The sequence below is a fragment of the Helobdella robusta genome (genome assembly GCF_000326865.2).
Source record: "Helobdella robusta unplaced genomic scaffold HELROscaffold_3, whole genome shotgun sequence".
Classification (NCBI taxonomy): Eukaryota; Metazoa; Annelida; class Clitellata; order Rhynchobdellida; family Glossiphoniidae; genus Helobdella; species Helobdella robusta.
The window spans coordinates 6,322,448-6,340,628 of NW_008704501.1; the positions used below are offsets into that span (position 1 = coordinate 6,322,448).

Genomic DNA, 18,181 nt, shown 5'->3' on the forward strand with positions numbered 1-18,181 from the left:
CCACTACTACTTTGCTACGTGTACTACTGCTTCAGCTACTGCTAACAGCTACTGACGACGACGACAACGATGATGATTTCAGATTTCAAAAGGGATTCGGTGTGTTTTTGTTTTTAAAGATGGATAGATGAAAATCTGATTCTAAAAATTTCACTGTTTAATGATAAAAATAGTAATAATAATAACAACAACAGCAATAATGATAATAATAATGAGGATGATGGCGATGAGATATTTTACTCATTTTATCTTTCAATGCGAGTGAAATGCAGAAAGATAACAAACTATGTCAAGGAGAGAAGGTTGTGATGGTTGTTAATGATGATGATAAAGATGATGACGATGATAATGATGATGCCGCTTCTGTTGATGATGATGATGATAATGAAGACGATGATGGTGAAGACGACGACGATGAAGATGGTGATGAAGATGATAATGATAACATTTGATGTTGTTTATTTTAAATGTAGATACGCATAGGCTGGTAGATAGGCACTTATGTTTTATATATTTTTTTTTCTCTACATCAATTGGCTTTTGAAACGTAACGAAGATGATGATAATGATGTTAATAGTGATTATGATGATGATGATGTTGGCGATGATAATGATATTGTAAAAAATTTTCATGATACACGAACACACACAACCACGCAAAGACACATGTGAACTGATAAGCATGTATAGTATTACCTATCTTCAAACAAATGCAAACAGCCAGAAAGACATATACGCTCGCAAAAACAGAAACAAACATACAAACAAACACACACACACACGTAAAATATAATCAGCTGATAGAATGCGAAATATTTGGCTAACTTTCAGCAGCACCGTAAATATGGCTAATTGACCGATAGCACAGGATTGGAATGCAATGCTAAAACGTACGCATACATTTAGGCATACAGACAAACACACAAATAAACACATACAAACCAAACATGCGCACGTGCATGTGCGAGTGTGTGCATATGTATATATGTTTTTCCACACACACACGATGAATAACAGGCGAGGTTTTCTTACCATTTCAAGCCAGCTACTTTAAGGTTCTACTTACTAGGCGTCTTTAACTATCCCACCAGTGACTCGCAAAGTTGTGGCCTGCGACTAGCAGCCAAAAATATTGAAATTAGTAAACAAAATCTTAGCTAGAACCTCACCAGTAATGCAATAAAAAATTCATTAAATATTTTCGGCATGCTCAAGAAAGCATGGTTTATACAACCAGTGAGATTCTATCACCTTGGTGCGATACGTACGTCCGTGAATTTGGTCAGCTGTTTAAAAGCAGCTGATTATTATGAAATGAAAGGTGATAAAAGTGAGTGTTTGAACGCTGATCTACCACAAATAAAATATCTTTGTTGATGTTGAGATGAGCGTGTTGAAACTATTTGGATGTTTGTTCGCCACTACATGTGTGTGTGTGTGGTGTGTGTGTGTGTGTGTGTGGCATTTTTACTGATCATTACATTGTTCGTTTTTTTAAATATTCATCTCATCATCTCAATACCACTCCCTGTTTTAACATCATCATTACATCATGCTACATACAACACACTCAACGTTAATGTTATACACTAAGTTGCAGTTTAACTAATAAGGGTTTTCCCATTTTCTTCTGTTTCGATGCATCTACTCTCTCTATCTGTCATTTTCTCTCTTCTCTCTCTTTCTTTTTTTCGCTTTTTTTCATGGTTTCTATGCCTCTTTCTGTCTTTCTACCTCACACTTTTTCTCAATCTATCTCCATCTCTACACTCCCTTTCTATTTCATTCTGTCTCTCTCCCTCTTTTTCTGTTTCTATCTATCCTCTCTCTCTCTCTTTCAATCTCTGTCTCTCTCTTCCCTCCTTTTTCTCTCTCTCTTTCTTTCTCTATCAGTTATCTTAAAAAGATGTTATTTTGCCGTTTAAAACGTGTCTGTCGATTGTTATTATGAAGAAAAAATATAACAGCTATTTATTTTGAAGGCTTGTTTTGCTAGTTTGTATATATTGTATTTTTATTAATAATTATAAAATAATAATATTAATTATTATTGTTATTATTATTTATTATTATTATTATTCAAAATAATTTTCATTTTCATTAAACATTTAGACGATTAATACAAAAAATACAACAAACAAATTTACAGCTATTTAAAACACGTTTACCCTTATTTTTATCAATGAAAAACAGTTTTATGTGTGTGTATGTGTATTTGTGTGTGTATGTGTTTGTTTGTGCCTTTGTGTGTGTGTGTATACATAAACATATATATATATATATATATATTTATAAAAATACAGATTCATATGAATAAAAATTTATATAATATAAATATACATTAAAATATTTATAAAACATTACTGAACGCATGTCGTCCTGTAATTTATGTGTACGCTTTTATAAATGTTTCAAGAATTTAAAACATGTATATTCAAATGATTGAATGAAAAAAGTTATTTCATTTGGTTTCGTTATTTCGTTTCGTTATTCCGTTTCGTTTCGTTATTTCGTTTCGTTTCGTTAATCTTAGCGGAACTTGGATAAGCGCGGTAGAGTCTGCAATCTATTTAAAGATCTCTTGAATATTCTACCAAAATTTTTTACCGAAATTGTTGGCGAATTGTCGTCGTCGTCGTTGTTGTTGTTGTGATATGATGGCGATACTATTGTTGCTGTTGTTGGCGATGATGGGGATGACGTTGTTGGTGATATTGGTGTTGATGTTGTTGTTTCCTTAGCCATTTTTGTTGCACTTTTTAGCAACAATGTTGCATCCGAACCTTCCATGGTTGTTTTGTGGTTGTTTGTTTGTTTGTCTAGAGGCCCGATTTGAACGGCGTTCAAACGGGCGAACAATGCATTTACTATATCCATTCCCGATATTTTTAATTCATTTTCCGACATTCTGTCGTCGTTGTTGTTGTAGTAGTTGTTGTTTCCGCTGTTGTTTTTGTTGTTGAAACTTTCGAGAACGTTCTGACAATACAGACTTAAATTTTTTAGGTTTAAAGTGTTGATGCTGTCCGAACATTGGAGATGTTGCTGTTGTTGATGATTATGATGTTGTTGTTGTTGCTGTTGTTGATAATTATGATGTTGTTGTTGTTGTTGTTGTTGTTGATGATGCTGTTGTTGTTGTTGCGAGTGCACTTGTCGATTTTTATTATTGTTGACTGAAATGTTGTCAATACCTTTCTTCAACATATTAGCAATGTGGTTTCGCATCAACTTCCTGTTTGATTCGTTGTTTGAGTTGTTGTATTTGATAAAATTGCTGTCATCTGAGCTACTGATGTCATTATTGTTATTTGTATTGATGTTATCTTTTACAATTTTTTTGTTAGCGATGATGTTTTTGTTGTGGTTTCGAAGGGTGAAACATTTGTTGTTGATTTTGTTCTTTTCAAAAGAGTGTATGTCGGTGTTTTTATTGTTGTCGTTGGTGTTATTGTTAATGTTGTTGTTGGTGGTGTTTTTGTTGTTGGTATTGTTATTTTTATTTTTGATACCCTTTATGATAGACTCATTACGACCATGTTTCTCATCATCATTGTTGTCATTATTTTTATTATCATTATTGATGTTTGTATTGTTGTTGATGTTTTTGTCAATGTAGTTGATGTTGTTGTTGTCATTGTTGTCGTGGTTGTTGCTAGAATAGATGTTGTATATCATGTATTTATTCACTGATGATTCCACTAAACCATCATCATCGTCAGCATCGAAATTTTGATCGTTGTTTATGTTGTTCTTTGTAGCACAATCTGCGTTTATGTGTGTATTTGTTTGTCTCTCTGTATGCGTGTGCGTGTATGTGTGTGTATGTGTTTGCGTGTGCATGTGTGTGTTTGGTGAGGTCTGATAAGATAATTAAGTTTGTATAAGATTTGTTTTCAGTTTTCAAGTGCGTTTTTTAAAATTTATCCGCTTATTATATTTTTAATTTTAGTGCAAAACAGAAATTAGTGAAAAAATTGATGAACAATGAGAAAAAAAAGGTTTGCAAAGAAAAAAAGGTGTGAACAACGGTGAACCAATACAAACAAGTAACATAACAAACTGCAAGACAACAAACAAAACAAAAACTACACTAAAAAAATAATCACACAGAAATTTTTAAACAACAAAAAGCAAATAAAAAACATAAAAAAAAAACAGCACCACAACCAAAACTCACAATCGAACAACAAATTCCCGCCATCTCGATCCTGGCTTCTCCAACTTCCGGTTCTCCTCTGCTCCCTCCCTAAAAACTGCTCGTAACATTTATTCATCCAGACGATAATCCACTCACCAATGATTTTCTTCAATCCTGTCTTGCACAGCCAGAGAAGCATGGAGTTGGTAGAGGACTGAATGACGTAGGCGAGTTCGTCTTCCGGCACACCGCGGTCCAACAAGTGGCGGAAAACTTCGCGGGCCGACTCGTGGTCGTCCAGAGGGAAGGAGAATAATCGCGTGCGAAAGATTTCTTCCAATTCGTTTGCTAGTTCTGGAATGATGAATTTGTTTGGACTGTTGTTGTCGTTGCTGCTGATTTTATAGCTTTCGTTGTTGCGCATGTTGTTGTTGTTGTTGTTGATGTCAGTGATGTCAGTGATGTCACTGTTGTTTGATGATGGGGCATAGGCGTTGAAATCGAAATTGTTCAACATAGCTGACGTTAATTTGTTTTTAGTTAAGCATTTGTCTGGTTGCCGTTGATGTTGTTGTAGTAGTTGTTGTTGAGAGAATTGATATTGTTGTATTTGTTGATGTTGTCGTTGTTGATGTGTTTGACGGCGTTGTTGTTGATGTGTTTGTTGAATTAATTGTTGGTCATCATCTAGATTGTAGTTTCGGTAGTTGAACTGGTACAAATATGGAAAGATGTGTTGTTGTTGGTGTTGAAAGTTCATTTCTGCACCTAATGAAGTATTAAAAGAATGTTATCTCATTATTTAAATTCCTTAAAATTTAAATTTAATTAAATTTAAATTTAATTTAATTGAACAATTAATCCATTTATAGCGAAAATCTTTTAGCAATAGCCAACTAAACCCTTTCTTTGAGTTCTTCAACATTAATTATATTTTGTTAACTCAAAAAAAACCAGTGAAATATTTTTTTCTTTATTTTTGCTTTGTACTTTTTCGAAACTAATGATATTTTTCTTCACAAACCGTAAGTGCTTTTTCAAAACATTTGCTTATATATATACGTACTATGTGTGTGTGTGTGTGTGTGTGTGTGTGTGTGTGTGGTGTGTGTGTGTGTGTGGTGTGTGTGTGGTGTATGGTGTGTGTGTGTGTGTGTATGGCACGCACGCACATGCTACGATGAGGTATAATCATAATGTTTTGAGTTTAGTGTAACAACGTTTATGTTAATTATTGTTTATTTAATGCCGTAATGCAAATAAATATGATGAATATAAATTACGATATAATGATGCGCAAATGTTAGTAAAGTTTTTTATTTCATTCGTTCGTTCGTTCATTTATTCGTTCGTTTGTTCACTCACTCACTCACTCACTCACTCACTCACTCACTCACTCACTCACTCACTCACTCACTCACTCACTCACTCACTCACTCACTCACTCACTCACTCACTCACTCATTCATTCATTCTTTCATTCATTCCATCGTTCGTTCATTCATTCATCCATTTACGATCTTACGCACATCCGTTACTTAAGTTCGATAACCTTATATGCACTGAACATGTAGTACAACAGAAATATTATTAATAATTATAAATGTATATTTTTTTATTATATAAATATATATATAAATATTATATTTCAATATAATATTTATTTACAATATAATACAATATAATAGTTATATTTGTATTTTTATTCGCTATACAACTGCTATATGTGTGTAAAGAAGAAGGAAAAGATGATGACGACGGTGGTGATGATGATGTTTAAGATGTTATTGATGATGATGATAATGTTTAAGATGATGATAATGATTAGAATGATTATGATGGTGATGATGATGGCGATGATGATAAACATACATACTTGAGATACGCACTATCTAGTTTATCGTTCATCATTAAGGTAGGTGGTTCACACGTTTAAAAGTAAAAGCGAATGAATATTCTTACCATACACATACACACGTACATATAACCAGACACGGACACACACACAGACACACACAACACACACACATATATATATATATAATATATATATATATATATATATATTTACCCAAAATACACTATTATACATATGCATAATAAATAATTGTGTGTACTTCATATAATATTCACACAGCTTTAATACAATGACAATACGTAATTAAAACAATCAAAAAATCTACCAAAATTGGTTCTTTGCAAATGAATAAACCTTATTCTAATTAATGAATTTTTTACCATTGTACATTCTCAACAACACAAAAAGCAATCTAAATAATCCCCCGCTTTCGACCGCACACACGTCTTTTTAAAAATAACTTCTCTCTCTCTCTCTCTCTCTCTCTCTCTCTCTCTCTCTCTCTCTCTCTCTGTCTCTCTCTCTCCTCTCTCTCTGTCTCTCTCTGTCTCTCTCTCTGTCTCTCTCTCTCTCTCTCTCTCTCTCTGCCTCTCTACCTTTCTATTCTCTTTTCTGGTTTTACAATGCTTGCTTTCTCTAACCATCGACATTTTTTAAATTTTCGGCGTCTGAGTTGATGAAATTTCTTTTAAAAAATATTCCTATCTTATAATTTATTGGTCTTTTTTCTTATTTTTCTTGAAAAATTCCCATTAAATTTTTAAATTTTTTCGGTATTAAATAATATATTCAGAAAATGCGAGACTAAAACGAGCGGACGGACTTACGTCACGTCCTAAGAATGAATGAAAATAAAGTAGAACAAAACAAACTTCTCATTCGTTGGTAATAATTTTCATCCTTTTTGTTAATTTTATTTTTTAATTGCCATATCAATTTATAGTAATCATTCAATCTTATTTCGTTAATAATAATTACAGTTTAATCTATACAACAAACACACCAAAACACTCAACCCCACCACAACACAAAAAAGCCAATACACACAACACACACACACACACATAAAAGCACACACATACACACAAAAAGACATACACACAGACACACAAAACCACTTAGTTGTCATTTCCTCTTCCCATTCCTCACCCTCTGCATCCTCTTCCTCATTACACATCCACAAATGATTTAGCTATCAATCTTATCGCCGGCATATGTACCTTCTTAATGACACTCTGTTAATAGCATCGGGTGATAAATAAACCTAAAACGGATTAATTTATTGCCTTGTACGTAAAAATTAGTTCAAGAGACATCAAGTTATTATTGTCTGCTGCCTTTATCTTACGGTGAATCTCCTACAATTTAGATAAGGTATTTTTAACATACAAAAAAAGTATCACCACTTGTATTTGTAGACAAGTTTTTATTCATCCCATTAGGTATTTTACGGTACGCGAGGTACTAAATCTCTGGAGAAGGCGAGAGAAAAAGAGAGAAAAATAGAGAGGAAGAAGGCGAGAGGGCGAGATAATTCATTGAAACCATGGAAGAACATTTACTAAAATGTTCACCCGTACAGTCAGTATTATTCTACCTGATTTTTATCATACAACTTCATCTCCACCTTGATTATATAAAAATTCCCAGTTCATTAACGCTAACATTATAATTCATATAACTATGACAAGCATAACCTTACATCATTCTGATCACATTCACATCATCAGTCTCGTCCTCGTCATCTTCGTCATCATCATCTCCATCACATCATCGCCAGCATAGAGCCACAGAAACAGCAGAGCATTATAACAGGACACTGGCGATTTAATGACCTCCGTCTACGGGACAGATGTTCATTTTGCCGCTGCAGTCCGACAGACGATGAACAACCTACCATCAATCCGGCTCCTAATATTCCCGATAGACCGGTTAAGAGAGGATTTTATATTTTTAAAGTCTTATTTTGGATTAGGTTTGTCTAAAATTTATTTGTGCATTAAAAAATTATTGTCGTTTGATCTTTATTTAAATGAATTATTTCATTTCTGACGAGAACAGATGATCATTCAAGAAAAATAAAAGAATGCACGTACATTCATGCTTATATAAAAATACATATAAAAACACGAACACACACACACACACACGAACACACACACACACATATATACAAGAACGTATGAATACTCACAAATACTCCCAAGCACTCACAAATGTTTGCAGTTAACCCCATGGAGACCCATGAAACTAGCCACCCACATGAAAATCTGCGACACGCTTGACGCCGACTACATCTGCTACATCAAGAACAAGAACCTCCAAGCCGGGAAACGTGACTTGTGTGAAGTCGAAGAGGAACCGTATAACTACGAAACCGTCGAAGGACCAACCGATTACGATTACTGCGACGATGTGCAGAAAGCGAATGCATTGTGCATTTGTAAATATCCGTTTGTATTCGACAATGATCACATTTTTGACCGACCGGTTAATGCCAGAGTTTGTCACAAATACGTCAGACCAAGTCAGTTTCAGATCCGAATTTCGTTTTACTAAAATTATTTATAATTATTCTTTCGTATTGTTGGTAAAACTTTTGAAATGTTTTTTTCAAAATCTAAAGATGAAAAATTTAAAAATTAAATGATCTCTACTCTCTACACATACAGCTTTCTTGCACTGCTCCAACAGATGTGGATGCACTTCATGCAACCACACGAAATTATGTTACGAGTTAGTACGGAAATTTTTTCTGTACATCAACTATAAAATTTAAACCAACACTACCATAATTATTTCATTATTGTCGATGGAATTAGCACAAATTATAATTAACATCATCAAATATTTACTTAGAACTACTTATGCCGCATCAAAATCAACAGTAAATATTTAAACGTTTGATCACATTTTGTGGAAGGTTTAATTTCCCCCTACAGGCACCTAGAAACATGTAGAAAATGTCCGCTATCCAAGCAAACCATCAAGTAAAATAAAACCAACAATAAACGACGACTTAGAACAAATTATTTAAACATTCGATTTTACAATTTCGGTCTTTTGGACATGGATCAACCGTTAAAAAACGATTTTCAGGTATATTTATTAGTTTTTAACTTCTGAAAACGTTTTTATTGTTAATATTTATTTAAATAATACTCTCAACTAGAAGTTTTGAATGTAACTAAAGCATAAAATCACAGAATTTATAAAATCTTGAGCTGATAAAACTCCACACGGGACGAAAAGGCAACTGATGAAAAACTCACAAAAATAATATAACGAATTTTTCTTTTTCAGAAGCTGTTAGTGATCACATTATTTCTTCGAAACTTTTAAAAAAGTTAACCAGGTATAAGAGATAAAAAATTTTTTAAATGAAAATTTCTTTTTCATTTGTTAAGTAAAAAATAACTTCTGATAAGAATGACATCTCTAAAAGTTAAGCGACAAGATGCCTCTTGCCCAAAACGGTCACGATGTAGGCGCTGACAAAGTTAAAGACTTTAACTTCATCCAGACGCCTGCATCTGCTGTTCATGATCTGGAAATAAAAATTAAATAATAATTAATATTATTGAAATTTAAATGAATCAGTCATAACAAAATACAAATTTGAGGTACTCAACAGTACAGAATACCTTATATAAAATGTAATATAAAAACCAACATCATAATAAATCTCTAAATCTAAAAAGTCCTAAAATTAGGAAAGAACCTTGGGCACGGCCTTCTTCATGACGAGTTTGTAATCCTCTTTAGTGATGTGTTTGTCGATGTAGTGAGGCCTTAAGATATTTTTAACCATCTCTTCAACTTCCTGCAATCTTTTCATCTAAAATTTATCAATTTTAATTCTAATTGTATTTATTATTGTTTATACTACCATCATAATTACTGTTAATATTATTTTATAATAATAATAATAATTATTATTATTATTATTATTATTATTGCTATTATTATTATTATTATTATTAACCTTTGCAGTGCTATCCCTTGTATTAGTTTTATTTTTTGAACTTTCATTTTTATTAATATCGTCATTATTTTCATCATTACTTTTATTATTATAAGTAGTACTACTACTAGTATTAGTATTAGTTGTAGTAAAAGTAGTAGTAGTAGTTGCAGTATAAGTATCATCATCATCATCATCATCATCTCCGAATAAATCTTTCATCATTTCGCTATAGGCAACTTCCATATAGACTTCTTTGTCATTATCATTATTATTATTGCTATTATTATTATTGTTGTTGTTGTTGTTAGTGTTGTCATCGAAAGAGTCATCAGAATATGTCACTTCCATTTTGTTTTCATCATCCTCATCATCGTCACCATCACAACCGAAAATGTCATATAATTTATTGCTATGATTATTATTATTATTATTATTATTATTATTATTATTATTATTATTATTGCTTTTTTCGTTATTGTTATTGTTGATAGTAACACAATTTATGCTGCTGCTATTGATAATATTATTAAAAATACTAGTGCCACCAATACTGCTGCTACAGAAAGCAGAAATTTTATTATTATTATTATTATCATTAGCAGCAGCAGCAGTAGTAGTAGTAGCAGTAATAGTAGTAGTCATGGAGATAGTAGCATTATTAGTGGCAGTATTTTGAAATTTAGGTTCACTTTTAACATTAAAAGTTTGAAGACCATGATGATGATTAAGACGACTATGATGATGGTGATTATCTTGTTTACTTGTAGGTTTGTATTTGTGTTGTTGTTGTTGTTTGTCGTCATCGACATGTTCATATTGTTGTTTAAGTTGCTTACCTTGTTGCTTATGCTCACCATCAATCTCTTGTTTATAACCTCTGTGTTGTAGTTGCTGCTGTCGCTGTAATTTGTTGTTTTGTTGTTGTTGTTCATCATTTTCTTGCTTAATTTTTTTCAGTAGCTGTGGCGATTGCAGTGATGGTGGTTGTGGCGTTTGAAGTTGTAGTCGTTTCCATGGGTCTGGTTGTATTCCTGGTGGCTGAAGTTGCGGTTGTTGAAGTTGCGATCGCGTTTGTAGTAGCTGTGGTTGCAGTGGCTTCAGAAGATGTTGAGGCTTAGATGAACTCTTATCACATGTTGCACTTGTCGTCGCAGGGGTTGTTGTCGTTGAATGTACGAGAGTTTCAGTGCATGATTTGGATTGCTTAAACATTTCCTTTTTAATCAATTTATATTCACCACCACTACTAATACTACTACTGCTACTGCTACTGCTGCTACTACTACTGCTGCTACTACTACTACTTTTGTTATTATTATAGTTATTATTTTTATTATTAGTGGTACTGTTGTTATTATCAATGCTAGTATAGTGAGTAAAAAGTGAAAAACATTTCCTATCATCAAAATTTGACGCGAATGATAATGATGATGACGATGGTGGTTTCAACGGAAATGATGATGGTAGAGAAAATGATGCTGATTCTGAAGCTGAAAATGATTTTGTTGAAGAAGCTGCTGCTGCTGCTGATAATGATGACGACGACGATGTATATGATGACACTATTGGAAGTTTAGCGAATGATACTTTGCTGGGTTTAGATGATGATGATAACGAAAATGATGATAAAGAAGATGATGATGAAGAAGATGAAGAAGATGATGATGATGAACATGATGAGGAAAAAGTAGCAGGTGACGACGACGATGATGATGACGTTGATGTGACAGATCTATCAAACCCAAACAGGTCAACAACTGGTTTTAATGCTTTTATGGTACCTTTGTGAAAATTTTTAAAAAATATTTGTCATAAACACTCATTAAAATCATCATCATTATAGCATCATCATTAACTCCATCATCATTAACATCATCATCATCATTATCAGGCAGCAGCAGAAGCAGTAACGACGGCGTGATAGTCTAATGGTTAAGGTCGCCTGGTGCTGTTTCGCAGTAACCGGGTTCGAATATGACAAAAAGATCCCCGCCTTGCGTCGTTTAGCACGTATTCATTTGCGATGTTTGTGCGCTTTGCTGAATTCTCTGAACTTTGGAAGAGTGTAATTGACCTTTTAACCTTTTAACCTTTAACGACAAAAAAAAACAATTTCAACGTCACCATCATTATCTATATATGTACATGATTATAGCAGAGTTAATCACCTCTAGGAGATATTATATGATGATAATTATAGCAACATCTATAATAATAATGATAATAATTAATAATGACGTCATTAACAAAAACAAAAACAACAACAACAATAACAACCACCATAACAACAGCAACAACAGCAACCACAACAACAATAATAATAACAATAATAATGATGAAAAAATCCCCAAACCGTCCCTCTGAATAGTAACTTCACCACGCCTCATGTGCAGAACTGACTGACTCTTCAAAATGTCACCCAGTAGGTCAAATGATGATGATGATGATGATGATGATGCTGCTGCTGGTGGTGGTGGTGGCTGTAGTGATGATGACGTTGACGGTAATATTCGCTTTCTGTCGTCGTCATCGTCCCTGGTGATGAAAATACAATACAATACAACACAATACATTACTATACAATACAATACATTACTATACAATACAATAAAATATAACACAATACAATACAACACAATACATTACTATACAAAACAATACAATACAATACACAGCACTACAACACTACAATACACTACAACATGATACAATACAATGATCAATAAATACTTGATTTATAAGGGATGAGCGTAGCAATGGGTTTGTTAATTACTTACTATATAACTATCAATACTACAATTATTTACTTGTTACTTGTTGTTTTGTAATATTTACCGCTACTTATTTTCTTTTAATTATGACACATTGTAAGACAGACAGACATAGACAGACAAACAAACAAACAAAAAAACAAACTATTGTCAAACAATAAACACACACATAGGCGGACAAGCACACATACACGCTCACAAACATTTGACAAGCGCCAACATAAATTTAGCATCTATATAGCAAAACATTAAAAAAAAAACTACGAACACTGTTGGCAGATATTCAGGATCACATCCAAAGATATGTGGGACAATGCCCTGACACATGCTGGCCTTGAACCTTTCCAAGGGGGAGGGCTTGACCATTTGGGGCAGGAAGTGGCCAGCCAATGGGGGCACGATGCCCAATTTTCTGGCCAGTCTTGTACGACTGCCAATCACAGGTAACGGTGCTTTCTGTAATTGGAATGATTGTAAATGAATGTAAGTGAACAATCTAATAAGAGTATATGAGTGAGTGTGGGTGAGTTATTTGTCATAAGGTATGATAGGGTTTCAATGAAACAATTTTAAAAATTAAATAAAACTGAAGTTGTCGTACTAACGAAGTCATGGTTTTGAAAACTGAAAAAGTACACAAAATTAAACTTGAAACAATGAATAAACAAATATACAGCCAAATAAATAACATGAACTTATCAATGAGTTGAAATGGGAGAAGAAATTTCACAAAAAAAAAGATGGCCGCTATTAGGTGACTGACATTTTTTGCTTTCCTCTTTTTTGTTTTTCTCTTGGTCCTCTTACTTTTCTTCTTGCTTTTTTTAGTAGAAGTCGAAGGTTGAATGATAATGTTGCCGTCATCATCTCTCAGCAACTTCTGTCTCTTCCTACTCTTCTTTTTCCTACGTTTCCCTGTCTTCTTCCTTTTCCTATTGCTCGTTCCCTTTGTCTTCTTTCTACCAGTTTTTAGTGCTGCTAGATTACTTTTACCTTTTCTCGCAGATGTTGTTTTGGGTTCTTTGGGAAATTTTAGCAGAATGACATTCGCATCTTCGTCATCTTCATCCTCATTGACGTCATTATGGTCATCAGACAGGTTATCATTGAACAAATCCTGAAGAACATCGTCGTCCTCGTTCTCATCATCCTCATCATCATCTTCATCCTCATCATCTTCTTCTTCCTCCCCCTCATCCTCATCATCTTCTTCTTCCTCCCCCTCATCATCTTCGTCATCTTCATCACTTGAGTGAGCCAGTAAGCCATTCCTTTGCAGTTCTCCAAGGACTCTTCGAGTGACCAGTGTCCTAGCAATGATGCGTGATGCCCTCGACGTGTCTGCAGATGCTGCCGCCATGCTCTCTCGTCTTACAACTGTTGCGGATGTTGTGTTGTTGTGGTAGTTGTGGTTGATGTTGTTGTGGCTATTGGTTGTTGCTGTTGTGGTTGAGCTGATGTCATTTCAGTGTTTATTCAAGAAAATATATTTTTAACGTTTGATATTCCAGTTTTAAAAATGATGATTAAAAGTCATCTTACAAAAAAATTAAACTGAATTAAATGAACAAACAAATGAATTCCAATGCAAACCAAATGACGAACTGACCACATTCTGGACAGAACCAATCACCACGCGGCACTCTTGTAAGAGGAGGTGTCAAACATTCCAAATGATAGCTCATGGAAATATTATTTTATTATTATTAAGAATTATTATTTAAAATTGAGAATAATGAGCACTATATGAAAATTTTTATTACCATAAAAATGGTAATGTTACTATGATGAACGTGTAGCCGTTAAGACTTTCTAACAGAAAAATTAATAAAATGTGAAACTAATAAAATATTGAATTAACAAATGACATCAAAATAATTTAATTAATTAAAAAATTAATTTAATTTAGTTTCGAGTTAATAAAATAATAAAATCATTTAAATTTATTAGAAAAAAAAGTCTTAAACCCATCATCACAGTCATCACATAGCAGCAGTCTGTCTTCACCATCGCTCCTCTGACAGATCTGACATCTTGTCACATCCATCTCCTCTTCGTCGTCGTCCTCGCCGTCATGCTCTCTACGTCTTTCGATAGGAATTCCATTAGCTTCAGTGGCCAACAAATTATCTCGAGCCAGTATGAGACTGAAAACCATTCGATCAATTGGACATGTGTTGACATTCTGAAAAAAATAAGTTAAAACTCATAAATTCATGCTATAATTATTAAAGAAATTTTAAAAAAAAAGAACAAAAACTTTAGTCAATGAGGAAAATAATTTAAAAATGAAACATTATATTTTAATAATAAATAAAATCTTTTAATAACAAATATTTTATCAGTGTATTCTTAATAACTAATAAGTTACAAAATTTACCTTAGACCATTCTATGATACAGTTAACATGGAACGTGTGATCACAGACATCTGGTGTCGCAACAGGTTTATTGTTCTTCAGTTTTCCAAGACAGATGGCGCAAGTTTCTGATTCAGCAGAACTAGAACCTGAGTCACTGTCATCATCTATTGAAGATTCTGACGATGAGGACGATTCTTCTAGATTTTTCCGTCTTTTAACTGGTGGTTCACCGCTTTCATCGTCGTCGTCATCAGAATCGGAATCGCTAGTAAAAATACTGCAGCCATAATCACCATTGTTATCATCATCATCAGATTCAAAAAATTCATCACCATTTCCATTTTTGACATTATTGCGTTTCATTTTTCGTCACTCACAACTTTCAAATTTATAAGTTTATATTCTGAACGACCAAACCACACTAATCACGTCAAAATCGCTAAAAAATAAAAAGTTAAGAAAACGAGTAGCAAAGCAAAATTAAATACAAAAGCTTAAAAGTTAATCTAAATCTATATAAATAAGTTTGACCACATACTACTGAGTTAAGCAGAAAAATTACAATATTATCAAAATTTAAAAATTCTGCTAACTTGAAAAATGTTAACATGTATTAAAAATTCAATTTTTGCTAAATATATTAAAAAACGCAGTTTCACGTTGTCGGAACTGACCAATAAGTCTCGATCGTTGTAAAAATTGAAGCATCTCCAAAATCCATTTAATAAATACAGTTTAAAAGTGAATTTAGTTAAATTTTAATTTTCACATAAATAAAAAAAAATATCGAAGTTGTTTAAATTTTATTAAAATTATATTAACTAAAAATCAAAAATCATTATTATGGAAGCGAATGAACGAGGATCAAATGGAGAATTTCCGGCAAATCCGTCGTCATCTGGGAAAAATATGACCGAGGCCAGATCAGTGGCTTCCCTGTCTGCAGGATCTTCCAATTCGGCGTCAGTGGAAAATGTCGCCAGGGAATCGGTAGATCATTTTTTACCTCTTAAATTTGTTTTTTACTAATTACGTCAGGTTTACCAGTAATTATTTAAAAAAAGGAGAAAATTTTCATTTTCCTAGTTTTTTTTAGTTTTTTTATTTTTAGTTTTAGTAGTACTTTTAGTAGTCATTAGTTCTGATTTTTTTTTACAATTTTTTTATATTTTAGTTTTTGAAAGATTTAAAGGATATCCTTATTTCTCATTTTTTTTTGTTGAGTTTTTATATTTAATTTAAAAATGAATATACATTTGAAAAGAACATATTTTGAGAAATAATATAAAAAAGCGTAAACAAATAAATATTTATAATTTAATTACTAAATTATAAAAATTTGTTAATTCCTATTTAAAAGGAGAACAATGCGGCCAGTAACATAACAACGCAGTCCGGCCAGGCAGACGACATCATTCTCGAGTTTGATTATTTACATGGGGAGGTCCGGAATGGAATCGGTGATTTTTTTATTCTATAATTATTAATTTGTTATATGTAGTAAATAATTTATATTTGATATATCTAATTAAGTTTTAATTGCTTTTATTGTTATTTTAAGATCGTAATTTTTATGTCATTCTAAAATAATTCATATATTTTTATCTTGAAATTCTTAAAAATTAATTTTTAAAATTTAATCATTTTTTAATTATTTTTAATGAAATTACAAATGAAAAAATTATTTTCACATTTATTTAATTTTTATAAATAAAACTTTATCATCTCATATTTTATTAAATTAATTTTTAAAGTATTGAAAAAAAAATTCCATTTAAAATTTTAGCAAGAGATGTCACCTACCTATGCCCATACACTGGGGCCATCAAAGGAATTCTATCTCTCACTAATTATCGACTTTTCTTCTCAAGCAATGAAAAAGTATTTTAATTTTATTTTATATGAGATATTTTGTCGAAGATATAGATGGATGGTTGCATGAATGAATGAACAAATGAATAAAAGAATGAATGTATGTATGAATGAATAAATGAATGATTGACTGACACTGAATGAATAAAAGAGTGAACGTTATTGATGAAAACGGAATGAATGAATGAATGAATGAAAAGGTGAATGCATTATTTATTGTATAATTGATGGAATAATAATTAACATATAAATAAATAAATGATTGAATGGATGAATGAATTGATGAATGATTGATTAGATGAATGAATGAATAGATGAATGAATGAAAGAATGATGGACAGACCGTATAATACAAATTCACATACCCCCACCTCGCTACAGACGTTACCCTTCCTCTTGGATGTGCCTCTGGGGGTTATTAACAGAGTAGACAAGGTGGGAGGCATGAGGAGTAGTGGAGAGAACTCGTACGGTTACGAGATTATCTGTAAGGTATGTATTTGTATTTTTTTTGTATTTTTTTACTTATGTTTGTCTTGTATTATTTGTATATGTTTGTCTTGTATGTATTATTTGTATATGTTTGTTAGTATCTGTGTTGTTTGTTTGTTTGCTAGATTGTACTGTATTAGGTGTGTACCTTTGTTGTATCTTGTACATCTCTGTATGTATGCCTGTGTATATAAAAATGTGTATTTTAAATTTTAAAAAATGCGTATTTGTGTATCTGTATGTCTGGGCCTGTATGCCTATTTGTATTTATGTATATTTTAAAATTAATTAAGTTTTATGTTATGCAATGAAAGAAGTTAAATTTGAAAGGTGTTGTCTTACTTACTAAAAGAATGACCGACAATCTAATGGAACATGAGAATTTTTTTATAAAATTTTTAATAAATTTTAAAAATGAAGAAATTTTCAAGCTTGTCTTACTTGGCAAATGTTGTTTTACCAACTAAATGTTGTCTTACTTACTAAATGTTGTCTTACTTACTAAATGAATGGGCCGACCGTCTAACTAACAGGACATGAGAAACCTGAGGTTCGCCCACAAACAAGAAAACCACACAAGGAGGCAGATTTTTGAGAGAGTCAATCAGTTCGCTTTCCCGCTTAATAACAAACTGGTAGGTGTTGATGATGATGGTAAAGATGATGATGAGAATGATGATGATGGTGATGATGGTGATGAAGAAGAATGTGATATTCA

General features: G+C 32.5%; 5 protein-coding genes across 5 annotated transcripts in view; 2 read left to right on the forward strand and 3 right to left on the reverse strand.

The window, feature by feature from the left end:
* Window positions 1-2,529: 2,529 nt before the first annotated feature.
* On the reverse strand, window positions 2,530-4,901 carry HELRODRAFT_161638 (hypothetical protein; the record flags this gene model as incomplete). The annotated part of the gene is made up of 2 exons (XM_009021535.1): window positions 2,530-3,767; window positions 4,181-4,901. The coding sequence occupies 2 exons, from the start codon at window positions 4,899-4,901 to the stop codon at window positions 2,530-2,532; spliced, it is 1,959 nt and encodes a 652-aa protein (XP_009019783.1).
* Window positions 4,902-8,243: 3,342 nt separating this feature from the next.
* HELRODRAFT_161639 (hypothetical protein) lies at window positions 8,244-8,778 on the forward strand (the record flags this gene model as incomplete). Its single annotated transcript, XM_009021536.1, has 2 exons — window positions 8,244-8,526; window positions 8,672-8,778. 2 exons carry the CDS (start codon window positions 8,244-8,246, stop codon window positions 8,776-8,778), a joined length of 390 nt encoding a protein of 129 aa, XP_009019784.1.
* A 666-nt stretch (window positions 8,779-9,444) lies between these two features.
* HELRODRAFT_161640 (hypothetical protein) lies at window positions 9,445-11,178 on the reverse strand (the record flags this gene model as incomplete). The annotated part of the gene is made up of 4 exons (XM_009021537.1): window positions 9,445-9,546; window positions 9,721-9,837; window positions 10,204-10,307; window positions 10,803-11,178. The coding sequence occupies 4 exons, from the start codon at window positions 11,176-11,178 to the stop codon at window positions 9,445-9,447; spliced, it is 699 nt and encodes a 232-aa protein (XP_009019785.1).
* A 713-nt stretch (window positions 11,179-11,891) lies between these two features.
* Window positions 11,892-15,538, reverse strand: HELRODRAFT_188679 (hypothetical protein; the record flags this gene model as incomplete). The annotated part of the gene is made up of 7 exons (XM_009021538.1): window positions 15,118-15,538; window positions 14,705-14,922; window positions 14,347-14,417; window positions 13,501-14,114; window positions 12,941-13,193; window positions 12,320-12,430; window positions 11,892-11,959 (listed from the first exon to the last, which is right to left on the reverse strand). The coding sequence occupies exons 1-7, from the start codon at window positions 15,460-15,462 to the stop codon at window positions 11,892-11,894; spliced, it is 1,680 nt and encodes a 559-aa protein (XP_009019786.1). The 5' UTR covers window positions 15,463-15,538.
* Window positions 15,539-15,850: 312 nt separating this feature from the next.
* Window positions 15,851-18,181, forward strand: part of HELRODRAFT_188680 (hypothetical protein) — an 8,770-nt gene continuing 6,439 nt past the window's right edge. The window contains exons 1-5 of the mRNA XM_009021539.1: window positions 15,851-16,089; window positions 16,460-16,559; window positions 16,886-16,980; window positions 17,353-17,463; window positions 17,997-18,098. Coding sequence (XP_009019787.1) covers window positions 15,943-16,089; window positions 16,460-16,559; window positions 16,886-16,980; window positions 17,353-17,463; window positions 17,997-18,098 — 555 coding nt within the window. The 5' untranslated portion in view covers window positions 15,851-15,942. The remainder of the gene's footprint in view (window positions 16,090-16,459; window positions 16,560-16,885; window positions 16,981-17,352; window positions 17,464-17,996; window positions 18,099-18,181) is intronic.